The sequence below is a fragment of the Haliotis asinina genome, chromosome 5 (assembly GCF_037392515.1).
Source record: "Haliotis asinina isolate JCU_RB_2024 chromosome 5, JCU_Hal_asi_v2, whole genome shotgun sequence".
NCBI classification, from domain to species: domain Eukaryota; kingdom Metazoa; phylum Mollusca; class Gastropoda; order Lepetellida; family Haliotidae; genus Haliotis; species Haliotis asinina.
The window spans coordinates 64,825,144-64,845,647 of NC_090284.1; the positions used below are offsets into that span (position 1 = coordinate 64,825,144).

Consider the following 20,504-nt stretch of genomic DNA (forward strand, 5'->3'; position numbering starts at 1 on the left):
TCTGGTTATATATTCGTTGTAAATGTACCTTTCTGCAACATATCCACAAAAAAGTCTCTGTCGAGGTTGATAAAGATATCATACTGAAAATACACATTGCTTTGCTTTTTGTTAGGTGTGGTAGTGAAACAGTAACACTGGGTGTTCAGGACAACTGAGATGGGTACATGACTTCTACCATTAGTGAATATTTGCTGTGCTGGTTTCACATGTGAGTCCCAAAGGTTGGGTTCCGGTTTCATTTCACTATGACCTTCCCCGAAACCGAGACTGGACCAGACAAAGTACAAAGTAAGTGACATTCTATATGTAATTTGCAAGCGTACATTTTAAACATAATTCAATGTAGATAATTGCTGACCCCACCCCCTCCCCCCACCCTCCTCCCTCCTCCTCCCTACCGGGAATGTTTTCATTATCAAATTCATCCGTGTTTCGAAAATTACGTTTGAAGTTAGTGTACGCGCTCGCGTGTATATTGTGTGATGTTCCTGAATTTTCGCACCTGCACACACACACTCCCATCCTCCTAACATACATCTCTGAGATACATCTCAGGTGAAGGATAATAATTTGATTAGATTATCAGCTGCACATTTGATAACCATTTCGAACCTTCACCTTGTCTAATGTTTCCCTGTTCTTTAACGCCCCAGCCAGCAATATTCTAGCTATATGACGGCGGCTTGTAAATAATCGCTCCTGGGCCAGACAATCCAGTGACTGACATCAAGACATCTGTAAGTTATGAAATTCATCCCAAGCCTAACATGTCAATGCAGTGTTGCTCTTGAATTTAAGATTGGTGGATTTTGATTCTGTGAATGCATGTATCATACATAGTGTAAATATTATTCTCAGTGTTTTAGTATATCTGTACTGTTTTGGTATTCCCGTCTTTCAGACAAGAATAGAATGTGATGGATGCTTATATTCGAAAGTATAAATAACTGAGGCATGCTGTTTGTGGGTTAAACATATTCTTCAATCAGCAGGTGATGATACCGTTTTGTTCACGAAGTCCCATGAATGGCATTAAACTCTTAAACAACGTCAAACTTGTCGTTTGAGACATGCAACACGATCGGTAGCCACCAGCTGACATAGTTCATGCATGTCATCGGATCCCCAGTTGCGTGGATCCATGCTCAATCCAAGTCACTGGATTGTCTAGTCGAGAATACGGTCACCAAGCCAAAAATACTTGGTGACCGTACCATACCATAACATTGTAAATGGAGCGGTATAATAGCCAGTATGAAGCCAGATCTCCTTGAGGCATTATTGTGTAGCGTGGAGTAAAAGTAAATTCGATCACGCTGTTCTCGCGCACTTTCAATGTGCTGCCAAGTCTTTTTTCGTCATTTTACGTGCGCTTCAGTTTTCTATGGAAAATATGAATGAATGATTGCGTTTAGTTTTGCATCGCTTTTGGCAATATTCCAGCAACATCACAGGAGCAGGACTCCAAATATGTTTTATACATTAAACCCATGTGGGGAATCGAACCCGGGTCTTCAGCACAATGAGAGAACGCTTTAACCACTAGACTAGCATATCTGCAGTGAACATGTCCATGGTCTTATGTACAACCCAAACGGCATGGTCATGTGCCGGGTTTATCCCGATACCAGTTATCTCTGGTTAAATGTTTTGAGTGGGTGGGTGAGTTTAGTTTTACGCCTAGCTCAGCAATATTCCACTAATATGGTGGCGGTCTGTAACTACTCGAGTCAGGACCAGACACGCCAGTGATTAACAACATGATCTACGTAACTGGGAACCAATGACATGTGTCAACCAAGTCAGCAAGCCTAACCACCCGATCCCGTTAGTCGCCTCTTACAACAAGCATAGTCGCCTTTTATGGCAGACCCGTGAAGGTCCCGGGGTAGGTGGCTTTCAGCAACCCATGCTTGCCATAAAAGGTAACTATGCTTGTCGTAAGAGGCGACTAACGGGATCGGGTGGTCAGACTAGCTGACTTGGTTGACACATGTCATCGGTTCCCCATTGCGCAGATCGATGCTCATGTTGTTGATCACTGGATTGTCTGGTCCAGACTCGATTATTTACAGACCGTCACCATATAGCTGGAATATTGCTAAGTGCGACGTAAAACTAAACTCACTCACTCACTCACTCACCCTTCTATGGCAAGCATCGGTTGCTGAAGGTCAGTTCTAACCTGGATCTGCACATGTCAAACGTTTTGAGCAAACTACAAACTTCGGTCAGATAGCAAAGCAAACGTATCTAACATTTAATAGCTGACAACAATGTGGCCGTTAAGTCCTTTTTCCCTGCTTGTGCAGACTTATCTATCACATCAAGAGTGCACGTAATGGTGGGGTCAAGTTGACTCTAATGTTGCTTGCTGTATATGCCCATTTCTTTCATGCACTGGCACGTCAAGCCAGATATGGCCTTTACACCTTGTACTTGGATACGCAAATCCGGGTGACAAAAGAGGGCTCTAACCAAAAGGTCGAATCACTGGGAGTACAGTCGATAAGTATAAAGTAGGTTTAGAGTCCTAAAGTAGGTTACAGTTGTATCTTTTGGTATTGAGATCCATAGCGCCTCATATCTTACCAACGGGAGGATCAAAACCATGGATTAATTTGATAAGCTCATGCTTTAAGCACTGGGCCAACCCGCCAATGATTTCAGGTGAGCGTTGGAGTCTCACTACAAGTAGACAATATCCTTGATTGTTTCAATCTTAAAGCGGCTGTCAATGCCATAAGCGTGCAAGAAGCGGTGCACGTCACGTTATTTCCGAAAAAAATGCCACTGTTATTTCAAGTTTATACTACTCTATTCAAGCAGCGTGTCGGCGTCAAAACTTTTGAATCGCAAAATCGCGATTTTTTGCTGCTTGACTTGCAAACGCACGGGGGAATCTCTTTCTCACGCCTGTCTACGATATACTTGTGCTTTGATCAACATTTGTTTTATTTCAGACGTATAGGATGCCAAAAACACAAATAAATGAGGACATATTGATCACTTAGGTATAGTACCATCCCTGCCTCAATGATATTGACAGCAGATATAATCGGCAAGTAATGCATGGACAACAATCAGCCAAGCATGTAATAGGTAATATCGTGTTTTATTGACAACAATTGTAGGAACCTATATCAAACGTTGACGTTCGTGAACACTTTCCAAAGCCATTTAACAATTGTCAACATATGACTGGAGTGTTTTGTACACTAGCAAACTCACAATAATGCACTTGCGCACTCCTTTAAGTTGTATCTTACGGTTAGGGTAGGATTAGGATTAAAGTTTACCCTAATCATGTAGATTCATGTCCTTCTTAAGCAACCCACTAACAAAAGAAATTTAATATTATAATTTCAGTTCTAATTTCGCTGCTCGAAAAGAGGCACAAATAACACGACGGCGCGGTGGTCCCCACGTACCGCGCTTCTTGCAGGCCTCCTGTGTGGACGGCCACCATTACAATGAGTCACCTCTTACGACAAGCATACTCGCCTTTTGTAGAAGCATGGGTTACTGGAGGCCTATTCTACTCAAGATTTTCACAGGATCGGTAATACAGAACACGTACGTTTTCTATAAGGATTCCCCCCACATGATGAAATACTGGTTTAACGCCTGTCTTCAAATGATCAATTTTCAACACAAATTATATGCAGACAATACTCCAGCTACTACCACAAAATACACACAACTAGTAACATTAACACACAAAATACACACAATCAATAGTACACACAATGCATATAACTAGCACTGTACACAACATAGACACAACTAGTACTACACAGATTACACAAAAGTACTGTTCACAATACACACAACCAGTAGTACACATAACACACAATACATACAACCAGTACTATGCACAAATACACGCAACTAGTAGTGCACAAAATACACACAACTAATAGTACACAAAATAATACGCTAGCACTATACGCAATGCACATAATTTAGTACAATACACACAATACACGTTATCAGTACTACGCACATTGCACACAACCGGTACTACACTCAATACGAACAACTAGTACTACACACATTTCACGCAACTAGTACAGGCAGAATGAGTGTAGACAGAATGAGTGTAGGCAGAATGAGTGTAGATGGAATGAATGTAGGTAGAATGAATGTATGAATGAAGCGTGAGTGCTGGCAAAACGAGAGTAAGCAAATCGAGTTGTATCTGAATGACTTGTAGGCAGAATGACAGTAGGCACATTGAGTGTTATATCAGAATGAGCGTAGGCAGAATGAGTATTAACAAAATGATTGTATGAAGAATGAGTGCAGGCAGAATGAGTGTAGGCAGAATGAGTGTAGGTTGAATTAGTGTAGGCAGAATGAATGTAGGTTGAATCAGTGCAGGCAGAATGAGAGCAGGCAGAATGAGTGTAGGCAGAATGAGCGTAGGTTGAATTAGTGTAGGCAGAATGAATGTAGGTTGAATGAGTGCAGGCAGAAATGAGTGTAGGTTGAATTAGTGTAGGCAGAATGAATGTAGGTTGAATTAGTGTAGGCAGAAGGACTGTAGGTTGAATTAGTGTAGGCAGAGTGAATGTAGGTTGAATTACTGTAGGCAGAATGAATGTAGGTTGAATAAGTGCAGGCGGCATTAGAGTAGGCAGAATGAGTATAGGTAGAATGAGAGTAGGCAGAATGAGTGTAGGCAGAATGAGTGTATGCGGAATGCGTGTAGGCAGAATGAGTGCAGGCAGAATGAATGTATGCGGAGTGCATGTAGGCAGAATGAATGTATGAAGAATAAGTGTATTCAGAATGAGTGCAGGCAGAATGAGTGTAGGCACAATGAGTGTAGGCACAATGAATGGAGGTGGCTGTGTTATATCAGAATGTGCGTAGGCAGAGTGAATGTATGAAGAATGAGTGCAGGCAGCATGAGAGTAGGCAGAATGAGTGTAGGCAGCATGAGTGTAGGCAGAATGAATGTATGACGAATGAGTGTAGGCAGCATGAGAGCAGGAAGAATGAGTGCAGGAAGAATGAGTGTAGGCAGAATGAGTGAAGGCAGAATGAGTGTAGGCAGAATGCCGATAGTAACATCCCCAAGTAACTATTTTAACTGACAAAACTATTTAAAATGATTTAATTATTTCGTGAAATGTACATGCACTCATTTTCAAAAGAATTGTCTTGTTCATTGATTTTGTTTATGTTCTTTTCTTGACAAAACATATTAAAGCGTATTTAATCATTGGTCAGGTGCGCGCTTATCGCAGATGTTTTGACTCTCATTGATTTCAATTGTTTTTACGCGAACCAAACACCACAAAAAGTTAGTTTTCTTACCCACAGCAAATTCTCCCCAAGTGATATGGATTACAATGACTTAGTGTAAGCAAAGCGGAGTGATGCCCCTTTATCTATGTACGAGTATGACCTCTCCTCATCGTTTGACATGACAGATCGACTGTATAATGTTATACATAAGCACACAAACTAATTTAATATATACTTATGTCGTTCAGGTATCAGTCAGTATTTTGCTCGTTCACACTTTCCGTAAAGATGCCAAACTAAATGTACAGCACAGTACTTTTATCAGTGTACGATAAAAAGCGAAGATATTTACTGTTTTTAAAGCATAACAAAATGCAGGATAACATATAGCAGCGTCTATTTTTCACACAGCCTAGTGTAAGTACTTCACTTGAGGTTACACTATGGGAAAGATAATTTAAAATTCTCCATTTATGTGTAAGTGTGTAGCTGTATATAGCTGCTCAAACAACATTCTGGCGAAAAGGCCACTTTCATTAAGTTAATGATTCGCTAATGACAACACAGCATCATTAAAACGTTAGTACAACAGAATTTAATGATAAATTAGATAATTAAGGTTTAATGACACGTTAATGCTTCATGAAAGTTTGATACAACCGAATCCTGACCATTAAAGACGAAATGCGACTTGTGCTGTTTCTAATATCGATGCAACAGCTATATATAGCTAGTGCTTCTCCGAATGTCCCATTATCATTTTTCTTGGAAAACGCACGAGGAAAAATGTACCAGAAATTACTGTAACAGCAATTGTAAGAATAACAACAGCTAACTGCATGACTAACTAACATTAAAATGTTTTATTCAGCTTGAGCATGTGACTATGATCACGTTATCAGACTCAACGAAAAAGACGTGTGGTGTTAAACAACATCCTAGTTTATTATGTGTTTGAAAATTTGCAATGTGCATTTGTTTGTGTTCTGGAATGGTGCCCGTGTCATCAACTACTGGTTTAAGGACTCCATTCGAAAAAATTGAGATATGTCCTTGCATGTGCTGATATAGTTGGCGCATTCACTCACACACGGGTGAGGGACAGTGGGGCAGTCTAGTAGTTAAAACGTTCGCTCAGGTTTGATTCCCAGTACTGGTACAATGAAGTCCACCGGTAGTGTTGAAATATTCCTAAATACGGCGTAAAACAAACTCACTCACTCACACACAGATACATGCTATTGTTATGTTGGGTATCTACATCATAAAACAATATTTTTTCTCGAATGCTCGTCAGTTCGGGCGGTGGGGTAGCCTAGTGGTTCAAGTGTTCACTCGTCATGCCGAAGACCCGGGTTCGATTCCCCACATGGGTACAATGTGTGAGGCCCATTTCCTGGTGTCCCCCGCCGTGATATCGATGGAATATTGCTAAAAGCGGCGTAAAACCAAACTCACTCACTCACTCATCCGTCAGTTCAGCCCTTTCTCTGTTTGCCTATATCGTGTCTGCTTCCACCTCACTTTTCCACTGTTCTTTCTCTCTAGTTTTATTTGTCCGACACATGCTGCTTTGGGTTAGTGCCCGGGCTCCATTCAGTTATACAAAGTGACATGTCCATACACATGTAGTGTTGAGACAAGTATCAGCCTGCCACCCGTTACAGAAGCTTACGTACATATCTATATCAGAGGGTAACCTAAACACTCGTCGTATGAGTGAGAACACGAACAGATGTGACGTAAGTAATCGATCTGCTGCTAGACAGTCGTGTGGATTTAGTGTGGATTGATTTCTGTACAGTTGTGCGCATGGTATGTCCTGGTTCATGTTCGAAGGAGCTATTGCAACGGTATGTTCATAATGGTTAATTACATCGTCATGTTAAAATATTTAATAACTGTTACTTATTTGTCCAGCCAGACATTAGGCATTAATAATATAAGAAAGGATCGGTTAGAAAGTATGCTCAATACTGTCACGATATACTCGCACATATTGAGTTAAGAACAGTTGTGTGTGTTTAACTAGATTCATAACATGCTATCACGAACAATTAGAAATGCGTTACATGAAAAAATATGTAGTATACATTCGTTTGTATGTTTCTGTTTCAGGTGAATAGTGGTTTAGTGTGCATGAAATCACAATAGCATTTCATATATGAAATGAGATATTACATTGTGGATACTATCTGTGGCGGTCCGGTGGTTAGTGACGGGCGAAGGAATGTTTAGTGTGGGGTGTGATAGAGAGACGTGGGGAGGTGTTTTGCAGAAAGTGGTCAGGTGGCGGGTGGTGGGTGCTGTTGTGTGCTTTAGGGAAGAGGGGATGTGTGTTGCAAGAAGACGCGTTGTGGTGTGGTCGAGGGGCGGATGGTGGGGTGTGAAAGTGAGTTCTGGTTTACGCTATTTCGTGCGGTGACCAGAGAAGTAATAAAGAGAAGTAGGGAGGCGGGTTGCAGGAAGACACGATGTGGTGTAGTTGAGTGGCTGGTAGTGGGGTATGATAGAAAGAAGTTGGGAAGTGCGTTCAGGATTACACTATTTCGTGCGGTCGGCAGTCGTTTGGCGAGGCTTAATAAGGAGAAGTAGGGAGGTGGGTCGCAGGAAGACACGATGTGGTATAGTTGAGTGGCGGATGGTGGGGTGTGATAGAGAGAAGGAAGTGGGGAAGTGGGTTGCAGGAGGACACGACCTCACTTGGTGGAGTGGTGGGTGGTGAGATAGGAAGATGTGGGCTGGTAGTCGCAAACATGCCACACTGTGCAGAAATATATAACTATATCATATGGGTCGTTAACAGTTGTAAGCGTATTAATTCTATTAATTTGTTTCTTCAGTTACCGTAAGAACAACTTTTGCAAATTATCACGTTTTAAGTTTTTACATGCTTTTCCTCCTTGTCACCAGTGTCAACACGAGGATTGGGCATCAGTAGGACATTTCATATATGTAGGAGAGACCGAAACAACAGCAAGCTGTCTCTGAGAACACTTTAACTGTGAGTCATTTCAATAAAGTGAGGATTTGAAGGAATATTGCCAATCATCAAGATGTCGGACAATTCAAATCTGAGAAATACAAGTCCAAATACCCGACCGCCGGGAAAGAATAAAAATAACGTGGAGGATGTGGTGGCCTTGGAACTGACCCATCTCTTTATGCTAGGGCTTAAGCGGAACAAACTACAAAGGCAAGCATTCTCTATGATCGACCTTCTCAACACACAACTCACACACACAAGGATAAAACAGATTGAAAGAATTGAGCAGACTCTTCAATGTCAGTGTGCCGAAATAAGCAGGAGATATAAAGATTTACATATAGATGACGTGGACTCTTTTTGTACCCAAACATTCAGGTTGGCTTTGTTTAAAAGAGAATTAGTCCACTGTGGCATCGATGTTCATGAACGTTTAACCAAATTTGATGAGGAAGAGGTTGCATCCTGTGAGGTGGTCAGATGTTCTTTAGATGAAACGGTTGCTAGCAGAGTCGAGAATTTTGACGAACTAAACAAAAGGCAACAGCGGCGTCGCCTAACACAGATCAAGAATCGGTCTCAGGAGAGTCTTTCTTTCCTGGCGGAGTACAGGCTTTCTCCCACAGATCTCGTCATGACCTCGCCGACAGGCACAGAGTTCAGGGTTTGCTTTGATGAAAATGGCCAGAAACGTTTGGAGTCCGAGAACCTCTGCAGTGTTGTTGGTATCATGGACAGGTTTTGTATAAGTGAAGCTGCTTATCATGAACTTGCACAATTGTATCCATACCTACCCCGAGCGCATAATGTTATCAATACCCGCCGCCAAATGACCGCTAACCTCAACATCCAGCGAGTACCCGGCGATGTCAACGGAGCACGGGTTAGCTTCAGATCTGAACTTCACAAAAAATTACAAGACGTATTGACAGAAAATCCCGACCAAACTAAGGTTATGGTTCAGTTAAGCGTGGACGGAACCCGCGTCAGTCGTATATCTAACTATGTGGTATTTTCATTTCGGTTGGTGGACATGTCGGAGAGCCACTCTTTTGACAGTATCAAAACTCTGGCAATCTTAAACTGTAGAGAAGACTATATTAAACTGAAAACGTCCTTGCAACCATTATTCGAAGAAATTAACTCAGTAATTGATGATGGCTATATGAGTGTAGATGACAAAGCTTTAGACGTTAAAATTGTTTTCTGTGCTGATATGAAGATGATACTGACAATTCTTGGACTTGGGGGAGTTTCCTGCAATCACGCCTGTGCCTGGTGCTTGATGCACAGGGGTGATAGACACAACATGGAACATCCCCTTGACTACTTCAACAGAGACGACATGAAGAGGAACCGGCAACAGATGACAGAACATGCTGTTAAATGTCAGTTTGGGGTACAACACACTCCTCTCTTGAAAATAGAGGTGGAGGACTATGTACTAGATGAGCTACATCTTCTGCTAAGAATTACTGATCTTTTGGAGAGGAACCTGATTGATGAGGTAAAAACACGAGACGAAGAAGAAAGAACCTCGAAAGGAAAACCTACACATATGGATCAGCTTGTCAAGTCCATAAAAGCATGTGGAGTATCTTTCTCATTTTGGGAGGATAAGGAAACCAGGAAACTAAAATGGACGAGTTTGAATGGTCAGGAAAAAAGAAAACTCCTGGCTAAACTCCCACAAACATTAAAAGGTAAGCTTAAACCGAACACAGAGGAGAGAGTTTTAACACTGTGGTCTTCGTTGTTTGAAATACATAATAAAATCACATCCTCAGAGTCTGTGGATGCGGGAGAAGTGTTTGAACTGTCCAGAAATTGGGTAAAAACTTTCTTATCACTTGACAAACACTTATCAGGATACAGCGAAAGCAACATAACCCCATACGTCCATTGCATGGTGTACCATGTACCCTTCATGATACGAAAATTCGGCTCTCTGAGGTCATTCAGCTGCCAAGCTTTCGAGAAGCGCAATGATGTTATCAAGAAGATACATCAGCGGAAATCAAACAAATGGGACCCCACTGTTGAAGCTCTGCAGATCTGCAAACGCATGGAAGAAAGTTCCAAATCTACACGAGACAAGCGTCAATACATCAAACGAAAGCCTGAGTACTGGAACGAGAAAATCCAACAAACTCGACGTGCGAAACGAGCAAAACTGAATCTAATAAACTGCCAACCTGTTGAAGCAGTTGTGTTGGAGAACATGAATGAACCGGAATTGAGAGACTTCATTGAGGGAAAGGGTATCAAAACAAAAGCCAGAAGTCGGGACAGGCTTCTGAAAGAGGCAAAGCGTCTTGACACGTAAAAGACGTTGATTGGATAAAACGTTGTTACTGTCGGATATACAGTGACAGGCTTGAAAAGCGGTACAGTGATTTCATATAGTTTCTATTGAAGTGTCAGTCTTTAGTCAAATGTTCGTCTCGTGTGTGTAATGGTATTGTATCATTTGTAGGTCGCTCAAAGTTATTCAGCGTGTCTAGGCATTTCCTCAGTAAAATGGTGTATTCGCAGGAAGGCGACTCTTTTCGACGTGTATAAACCTGGGTCGGTTTTCGTTTTCGCTTTCGTGCGAAAAGGGTGGACATTTGCAACCGAATGAGTTCGGGTGAACCCTAATCCCAGTGGAAGGCGACAACCTCAAGACGTATATGTATTTAGAAAATATTTCACGTCCACAGTCCCTCTGAATCATTAAAATATGCACAAAGTATCATTTAACATTTTAAACATCGTATCGTTTTGTAATATGTAATATCTTTCACTTAAAAGATTACAAAGTATCATGACCTGTCAGTAGAATATTATTCTTGGTTGTCATTGAGTCACTGCAGTCTTTCGTTTTGCATCTTCAATAATCTACTAACTTCATATGCTTTTCTCTTACTGACTCTCTACATATAACTTCCAACTACCAAATACCTTCCACCTCGAGCTGTAGGTATTTGTACTGTGGGTGTGCGTTCGCCATGTCTTAGAAATTGAGTAATGATGTCTCTTGTATCGCCATAATTTTTAATACAACTGTTGACATTGTTGAAATATGCACTTGATACGAATTCATAATTATTCTTATTTTGGGGCTTTATGAACACAGACCTACCAATGCAGTTGAGAACCGAGCCTGTCGCTTTTTCCTTGAAGCCAGTAGTAAACCGTCTAATATCGTCACTGGAGGCGATATGGGTTGGACCTCGCGTGTTGCCAAGCAACGTCTTGAAGTTTATAGATTGTGGATGAGAGTACGTCATATGCCAGAATCTAGACTCCCGCACAAAGAGCGATCACAAAACTGGAAGAGATACCGGGAACATAGAGTAAAAGAAATGAGCGAACCGCTATGTCTGGAACAATACGTGTATTTAGACAAGTCTACAACTTTAGTTATACGCCAGAAACAAATCATCTTGAAGGAACAGAGATGACTTACTGATTTATGGAACGATAAAGGTAATATAACTACTGGGAACAAGCTTAGGACATATGGCCTGTTTAAGAAGGATTAATGCCCTGAACCTATGTAACCAATACGATGTCAAGACACCACCGCAAGTCTTTCATACGACTGAGAGCCTACAGTCTCCCTCTACGCATAGAGACTGTAGATTCTCTAAGCCGCCTGTTCCACTAAGGAGTCTGTCCACTCTGTCCCCTGTATATCGAGGATGAAGCGCACTTCACCATCACGTGCCCTTTCTACTCTTATACTGTCTATGGCGTTTTTAAATTGGCTCAGAATGTAGACAGAACTTTTATGCAGAAAAACCCAAAAGAAAGATTTTTAATGCAAACTCCACAATGACAACTTCTACTTGCTTCCAACGTGCATCTTATGGTGAGACGAAGAAGCTCACTTTTTTTATAGTGTTTTCATATGCATATATCTATTTGTTTTTTGAGTTTGTCCAGGTGGGCTGTCATAGAGAAACATAAGTCTCATTAACCTATTCAGACAATTACCTACTTTTCAGATGATCCGAATTTTCTCGTGTGAAAGTGTAAATTGACACCGCAAAAATCTCTGGTTAAAATGAATTCCAATTCCTTGTTTCATAAGAAAATGGTATTTACAAATGAAGTTCAATTTTGAACTTTAATTGCACGGTCATTCTCTACTTTATGTCAAGGTTGAGGCAGCATACCTTAACTATGGAATCACAGATTGCCCCTGTCTGATGAGGTCATAAAACCATTTACGATGCATCTGGCTCACTGGTTAAACCTGTTATGTGTTGGAATATACAACTGCGTAGACTTATCAAATCACACTGATTATTTATGCATCCTGTTATATGACATAGTCTAAAAATACTGGACTGGTTATCGCATTAAGCTGCGCAATAGGACAGAACCAAGTAAACAGGAAACGAGACTGTTCTGTAATCAATGTTTTGACATTGTGTGTGTGTGTGTGTGTGTGTGTGTGTGTGTGTGTGTGTGTGTGTGTGTGTGTGTGTGTGTGTAAGGTGCGGAGAGAGCGATAAAGCAAAAGGCTGTACATAAATGTGTATGCATACACATATATATGCGAGTGTGTGTATTTGTGTGTGCATGTCTATGTGTGTTGTTTGTGTTATTCTAATGGTATGTACTATTTGCCTGTCTGTATGTTTGGAAGTATTTGGGTGTCTGGATAATTATATGTACTCGTAGGTTCGTATGAGTACGCTATTGTGTATGGGTGTGTATATTGTTGTGTGAGGGCCATAGCGTAGGCCTGTGTCTGTGTGATTGTGTGTGCGAGTGCGTGAGTGTATAATGCTTGCGAATATATGATTGTGTGGGTGGCTACGTGAGTGCATGTGCCTGCGTCACTATGGTTGATAGGTGTGGTTACGAATGCATTCTTGTGAGTTTAGTGTTTCAAATGACCGGGTGTTTTTATGTTATAATATATTTATGTAATGTACCGTATCTACTGTAAAAGGGTGTGACACTTAAATAAACATTGCCTCTATTATAATAAACAATGCATTGTGAAAAATCAGTTCGGCTAAAACTGTTAACGAAATCAGTGTCAGAATGAACGAACTGTGTTCAGATAGAAATTAGTATTAATTTAGCCGCCACCCCTACACCAATGTTTCGATTATTCCCAGGTACGCGCTTACATAAATACACTGGCCCAAAAAAGAAACGCATAGGTGAAAATCCAATGTTATGAGAGATGATTTATTAACTTAAATTGCACAAAAAGTAATGGAACTTGAGCAATGATAATTCACACGGGTATTAACAAATGTGTGTCAAGACATATACAATCATTCACAGTGGTATTAAGCGTCTCTATTTTCCATGGCATAGTGAGAAAGTCAGTATCTGGTGTGACCACCACGGGCATCAATCACTGCTCTGCATCGCCTGGGCATTGACTGTATAAGACGTCGTATCCGCCTTTGTGGGATTCTTCTCCACTCATCTCGCAACGCATTCACCAACTGTAGACGTGTCTGTGGCTGCGGCTGTCGACGTCGTAACCGTTTACCCAATTGGTCCCATAAATGTTCAACTGGGTTCAAATCCGGCGATTTTGAGGGCCATGGAAGAACTGTAATGTTGTTGTTGGCAAGGAAATCCGTGGTAATGCGTGCTGTGTGCGGTCTTGCATTGTCGTGCTGGAAAATTTCCCTTCTAGCGTCAATTGTAGGAACAACATGACGGTTCAGAATTTCATCCCGGTAGCGTACAGCATTGAGATTCCCTTGCACACGCACCAACTGTGTCCTGCCGTTCATAGATATGTCTCCCCACATCATTACACCTCCACCACCGTGTCTGTTGACCTCACGAACGCACTGTCGAGCATATCTCTCATTTCGACGTCTGTAAACACGCACCCTTCCATCATGTCTGTACAGCAGAAAACGTGACTCATCGCCGAACCAGATCCTCCTCCAATTCAAGAGGTTCCATGCCCGAACGTTCCTGCACCACTGAAGACGTGCACGACGGTGATGGGGATGCAGAACAGGTCCTGCATGAGGTCGCATAGGTCGAATTCCATGCTCTCTTAGGCGATTCCTGATGGTTTGTGGAGAGACTCTACGCAGCCCAGGAACGTGATCAGCGGTATACGTAGCAGTGACGGCCCGATTACGCAGATGAAGCACCCGGATGTAGCGGTCTTGTGCTGGAGTTGTCACCCTTGGTCTCCCACTCCTTGGACGGTCTCTGGTCGAGTTATGTCGCGTGTATCGTTGCCAGAGACGGGAAATCGTGCTCTGCCTCACATTCAGACGTCTGGCAACTGATGACTGACTTTCCCCAGCTTCCAGACGTCCAATGGCTCTATTTCTGTTTTCTTCATTTAACCTTGGCATTTTTCGCGTCGCATAGAAAGAAATTCGAAGAATAAATCGCAACAGGACCTGTCCCCTTTTATAGCCATCATAATCAAGATTGAGATCCTGCATTTGCACGTGCATAATGCTTTCAGATTTTCCCACGTGCAGATTATACAAAGCGTTTTCAAGGTGCTGTGGTGTGGCGAATAATCACCAGAGGTTGTGTTTGTTTGTCTGTTTTGGTTGTATTGACTATAAAAACACTTAATATTTACATTAATTGTCATTACATTCCATATTTTCCGAAAAAATCTACTTTAAAAATGAGATTTCAGCTATGCGTTTCTTTTTTGGGTCAGTGTATTACTACAACATCAGTAAATGGTCACATAAGTGGCGCATACAAAAGTTCTTAAGAGAATATGGAATGCGTTTTAGTCCCGTATAGCGTCCACATTACCTTACTTAATATAATCATGTTCATAAAATCTGCTGCACTGATAACCTCGTTCGGAATAGACTTTGAGTGCTCAAGTACTTGGACGTTTTATAAGACCGAAAAGCACAGACCTGCTTGTCGATGGACGAGCCATTGCGTCTTGAGTACATGCATTTCTGTACAAAATGTTTGTCTTATTTTTTTAATGTCGAATATGCCAGTCGGTCATAAATTACTGTCCTGATTTTCTAAGGAAAGCGATATCAATATATATGTAATATCTGTATCAGTAAAGACACATTTACAAGCATCTACAAGAAGCAGTGCCATATATTACCGGCTATATATAGCTGCCTTTATTTAACGTCTGACATGAATTTCAACAAGCTTAGTCTACCAGGGTTACAGGACGTATTATTAATGTTTGACGCAAAGCACAAAGTGTCACACTTTTCCATATCTAACGGGGAATAAACACGGGGGATTTCAACATTTCACAAAGCATAAGGGATCAGAATCTAATCTAAAATTATTTTAAATGATTAATAAGAGCAAGGTGCCACATACATTTGTCCCTTGATGACATAATGTATATCACGTTACTTATTATCTGACCTCCACGATCTACACATGTGTCACAAACCAGAGGTATTGCCGATATCGCGAAGCTAAGAATGTACATGTACTTGTATGTTTTAATATATGGTCAAGATTGCGTACAGTGAGCCATATTAAGCATTGTAACACTGTTATACTCTCTATACAGTCAGGTGTACAGCCAAAATGTGTCATACCGCCTATACTGTTTGTAATAACTATTGACAACGCGTGAGAGAGAATGTTTTGAATACAACACTGAAGGATCAAGTGGTCGCCTGACAGCTACCGTTACGTCGAGAGGAAAGGGGTGGGGGTAGGATCAAATCAGTTGAAAGTGGAAACATATCATGTTTGGACTCGTTTTCCTGTTGTTCTGCACAGTAAAACGTACTTCACGCTATCGCACATTCATATATGACTGTCGCGTCTATTGTACTGCCACGCTGTTGTGCATATCATATTTTGAGATTATCACATATCAGGGGTTGGCACTGCACATATAATAAACACAATGATGCAGGCTTGACTATAAGCTATATTAGTGAAGGACGTTGTGCATTTAAAACGCTACAGCTCACTGTGATAACATCACGCGTTGGGTGGTAGTTTTTTTTTACGCTGTACCAGTGTTCCAGCTATATGGCGGCGTTCTGTAAATAAATAATCGAGTCTGGACCAGACAATCCTGTGATCATCAGCATGAATATCGATCTACACAAATGTGAACTGATGAAATGTGTCAACCAAGTCAGCGAACTTGACGACCTGATCCCGTTAGTCGCCTCTTACGACAAACATGGGTTACTGAAGATCAGTTCTAACTCTGATCTTCACGGGTCGGTATCGTCAAGGACTCTCATTGAATATCTCAGCGCTATGATTCAGTTATTTGTGTGTTGATGCTTGTGACCTTTAAATGTGATTCAATACATTACCGTATTGAATAACTGGGGGGATATGTTTAGTTTCGGTTTGAGTGACATGGAAAAAAACAGACGCCATTAAAATGCTCTATTCTGCTAGTGGCTAATACTATTGATCCGTCTGGTGTTAATTCAAAGCATGCCTTCGTTGTTGTTTTTTAGCCATTGTTCTGCGTATAGATTTCTGGATTGGGATATTGCTATATGAGTAGCCTCACTGTCAACGCGTTCGCTTGTTATACCGACGTCTCTCATGGTTACAATATGAAAAACCTATTTCTGACCTCCCATGTCGTAATATCGCTGAAATATTTAGTATACTGAAAACGACGAAAGACCACTCTCATTCATTCAAATACAGGATAGGTTTTGTCAACACATCGGCAGATTTGTCTAATGTTCTATATACGATACGTATACGTTTTCGTTATGTTCACATGGTGTCTCAGTATTGAATCAGTGATCATTCAAGATAATGCTGCTTGACTGTTTCGGTAAACAGTGCTGCCTCTAGCCAGTATATCGACCCATCGAGTGTTCAATATCTATTATACTGAAGACAAGCTTACGCTACGCTTGACTGTTTGCTTCTACACTACAATACCCAGTTAGCATGTTACAGGGTATTTACATAGCGCACGTATCCACGCAACTAGTATATGCTGAAGGCGCTGGTATCGATCCCCGGACTAGTGAGTGACTTAATGAGTTAGTGACGTGCCACACTGAGTGTTTTTTTTTTAATTTGAATTTTTAATGCCACCCACTGTGTGCCACCATGGGTGTACACTACCACAATTTGCATTTCTTGTAATATCTGAGTAATATCTGAGCCGTGACGTTTCGGGGTAGAACCGACCTTCAGCAGCCCATGCTTGCCAGAAAAGGCGACTATGCTTGACGTAAAAGGCGAATGGGATCGGGTGGTCAGGCTCGCTGACTTGGTTGACAAATGTCATCAGGTCCCAATTGCGCAGATCGAAGCTCATGCTGTTGATCACTGGATTGTCTGGTCGAGACTCGAGTATTTACAGACCGCCGCCATATAGATGGAATATTGCTGAATGCGGCGTAAAACTCAACTCACTCACTCTTATAATATCGTGTGAACTTATTAATTACAGCACATTGGTGGGTGTAGGCAACGTTAAAATCGCTTCATTAAACGTCCAACGGTTGTAGAATGTTTTCTGATAAGTTGATTAGAACAGATGAATTACCTGAAGTTAGCAGGAAATTGGAATTTTAACAAATATTTCTATATCCTTGGATACTATTTTTCTAAAGTGTACAAAGTATACAAAAGACATCAAACTCTTAGATTTTCAGTACAGATTTATTCATAGCTATCTATACAAGGAAAGAACTGGTAAAGATGAAGATAAAAGACAATGACCGCCGTTCATTCTGTAAAATAGAATCAGAAAACATTGTACGTGTGTTTGCTTCATGTGACAGTGTTTGGGCCTCCTGGAATGATTTAAGTCTCTGTATTAAAAATACTGTTAATATGAACATTTTATTCACTGATTTTGCAATATTATTAGGGATTAACACCGGCTACCCTTTTCTTAATAATATCATTATTGCTGGAAAACGTTTCATATACCTAGCCAGTATAAACAAGAGAAAGACTACTCTTGATAATTTTTTACGCGAGTTAAAAAAGCTTTCATCAATCAGTGGGTACGTACATAGCAAGGAAGAATAACAACATGGCAAAGTTCCAGCGATAGTGGCCCAGGGAACTAATACTATAATTGGCAGCGTAATTATTTGTTTTGGGAGATATAGTATATATTACATCCATACTTTCATACAATTACAGAGGCAACTACGTAACTGCCTCGCTGAAATGAATAATGTCTATATGCTATAGAAATATACTATGCTAATATCGCTACAACATCCTTGTACATCCATACTCTCACACAACGGTAGTTGCAATTGGGTAACCGCTCTCTGAAATGAATACTGCTTATATATTTATGGTAATATACGATGCTATTATTGTTACAATTCTCTTGTACATTAATATTCTCATACAACTGAAGATGTAACTTTATAACTCCCTCACTGAAATGAATAAAATATTTTGTTAAAAATACAGCACATTTCTTTGTCGTTTGTTAATTGACAAGTCTATACAAGACAAAGCTGAGATCCAAGGAGAAACGAATATTTCTCAAATATCAGTACGACTTTGTCTTTCGGAATGGTTTATTCGATTGTAAACAACGCGCCGGAAGGGTGTGTGTGATTTTATGTGCTCCTCGTTAGATACATTACCACAGGCACAAGGAGTGAGTGAGTGAGTGAGTTTTTTAGCAAACTTTTAGCAATATTCCACCAATATCACAGCGGGGGACATAAGAAATGAACTCGATGTGCCCATGTGGGAAATCTAACTCGCGTCTTCACCATGACGAGAGAATGCGGTAGCCACTAGACTACCCCACCGCCCCCGTTGAGCGTAGAACTGATACTGTTATATACAAGACATGACAGATAATGAGCGCCCTAATGCTGTTCTTACCCATAAAATGACTAGCCATGTTAACATGTCGCTTCGAAGAAGAATGAGATATTAAATCGAATGTCCGACAAGGACGGGGTACACTTGGGCTGTGCCATGTGTCCTTCACTGCAGATATATACAAGGTGTAGCTTTTCTGCTTACCTTGTGGAGGGGAATAAGATATTTATATTGCCCTTGATGCGAGTACATGGTATACTATCAAGATCACGTTTACATTCATATATCTGACGTAGTAGTTTATAAAATCACTCTAATGGACAAGGCGAGGTGTACTTACCAACAGACACATTTTACACTTTACACATGATCCTGTAGACTTGTTCCAGGGATATGTTGCGCTAGCGCATTGTTTTTCTAAGCAATAACTGCACAATGGCGGTGTAGAACGTCCATGTGCACACTGCAGAATATCTTGCTGCAAAACTGTCATGCAGGGCTTTGTCAGTATAAGTTCATGGTTACCCGTGTTTGCAAAAGGACAGCTTCTCAAATGTCGAATTGAAATATTATTAAAGAGGTTGTTTGGACAATAATTTATGAAAGTAAAAATTCAAACTTCAGCCTTCATATATAGTTTTTATATGTTATGATTTACATATATTTCAAATGTGAACCAAGTCGGTGAAAATATAAATATTTAGAAGATTCAGTAACAACTCAATGTTAATTTTGAACAGTTTGAAGAACGAGTTTCGGATCATTATAAGGAGTATAAGTGCAATTAGTCAAAACTAGATTTTCAGATGACATACCGTCTGGCAGACGACAAGGAAACCTAATTTTGAGTTATCTCGCTTCACTGATATGCATTCACAAAAGATCAGTAATTTCTGTACAATAGCTTGACTCAGTCAATCAGAAAACGACATTCATGGACGAGGAAAGATACAATATAGAGTCCATGATCGGACACATTGTGTAAGGGAACTGAAAACGCAACACCATGTGTATGTGCTCGGTGAATGTCACCTGAAGAAAAGAAGGGATATAGCGTAATACTATCTTTTTCACACTTTTAAAACGCCATCTCAATTACCAATCGCAGTCTCACCAAATGAAACCGTGTACGTTTTCACGTTTCACAGTTATCTCCCTTTATTTAAGCAAAGTTATTTCTGAGGCGATGTGTTTCCATATCGAGGCCTTGTACGAGAGTTGCAGGCCTGACATGGCTTACCGCTGTCACAGCCAGAGTTACGTGATATTGTGAGACCTGATACCTCATAAATACTTTATTTGTGAACTCTTCTAATGCGTCAAACATGAAGAGCAGTGGTTAAAGTTACAGTCAATGCGGAGAGAGGCAGTTCGAACCCGGTTGCGGTTTGCCAAAAAGACGTTAAATGACGCCCAGTTTTATAATGTCGATCGTCATTAAGGGGATATCCAGTGGTCTTGAAGTTTTGCAAATTGACTCAACAAGTCAGGGTCTGCTGAGGGATGGTTCTACATT

General features: G+C 40.8%; 1 protein-coding gene across 2 annotated transcripts; it reads left to right on the forward strand.

The window, feature by feature from the left end:
* The first annotated feature begins 625 nt into the window (after window positions 1-625).
* LOC137284282 (uncharacterized) lies at window positions 626-11,062 on the forward strand. 2 transcript variants are annotated; one of them, XM_067816034.1, is made up of 4 exons: window positions 626-740; window positions 2,967-3,105; window positions 3,373-3,579; window positions 8,173-11,062. In XM_067816034.1, the coding sequence occupies exon 4, from the start codon at window positions 8,316-8,318 to the stop codon at window positions 10,569-10,571; it is 2,256 nt and encodes a 751-aa protein (XP_067672135.1). In that variant the 5' UTR covers window positions 626-740; window positions 2,967-3,105; window positions 3,373-3,579; window positions 8,173-8,315; the 3' UTR covers window positions 10,572-11,062. The 2 variants fall into 2 exon arrangements, with proteins under 2 accessions (XP_067672135.1, XP_067672134.1); XM_067816033.1 differs by lacking the exons at window positions 626-740; window positions 2,967-3,105; window positions 3,373-3,579 and adding an exon at window positions 6,971-7,112.
* Window positions 11,063-20,504: the final 9,442 nt, after the last annotated feature.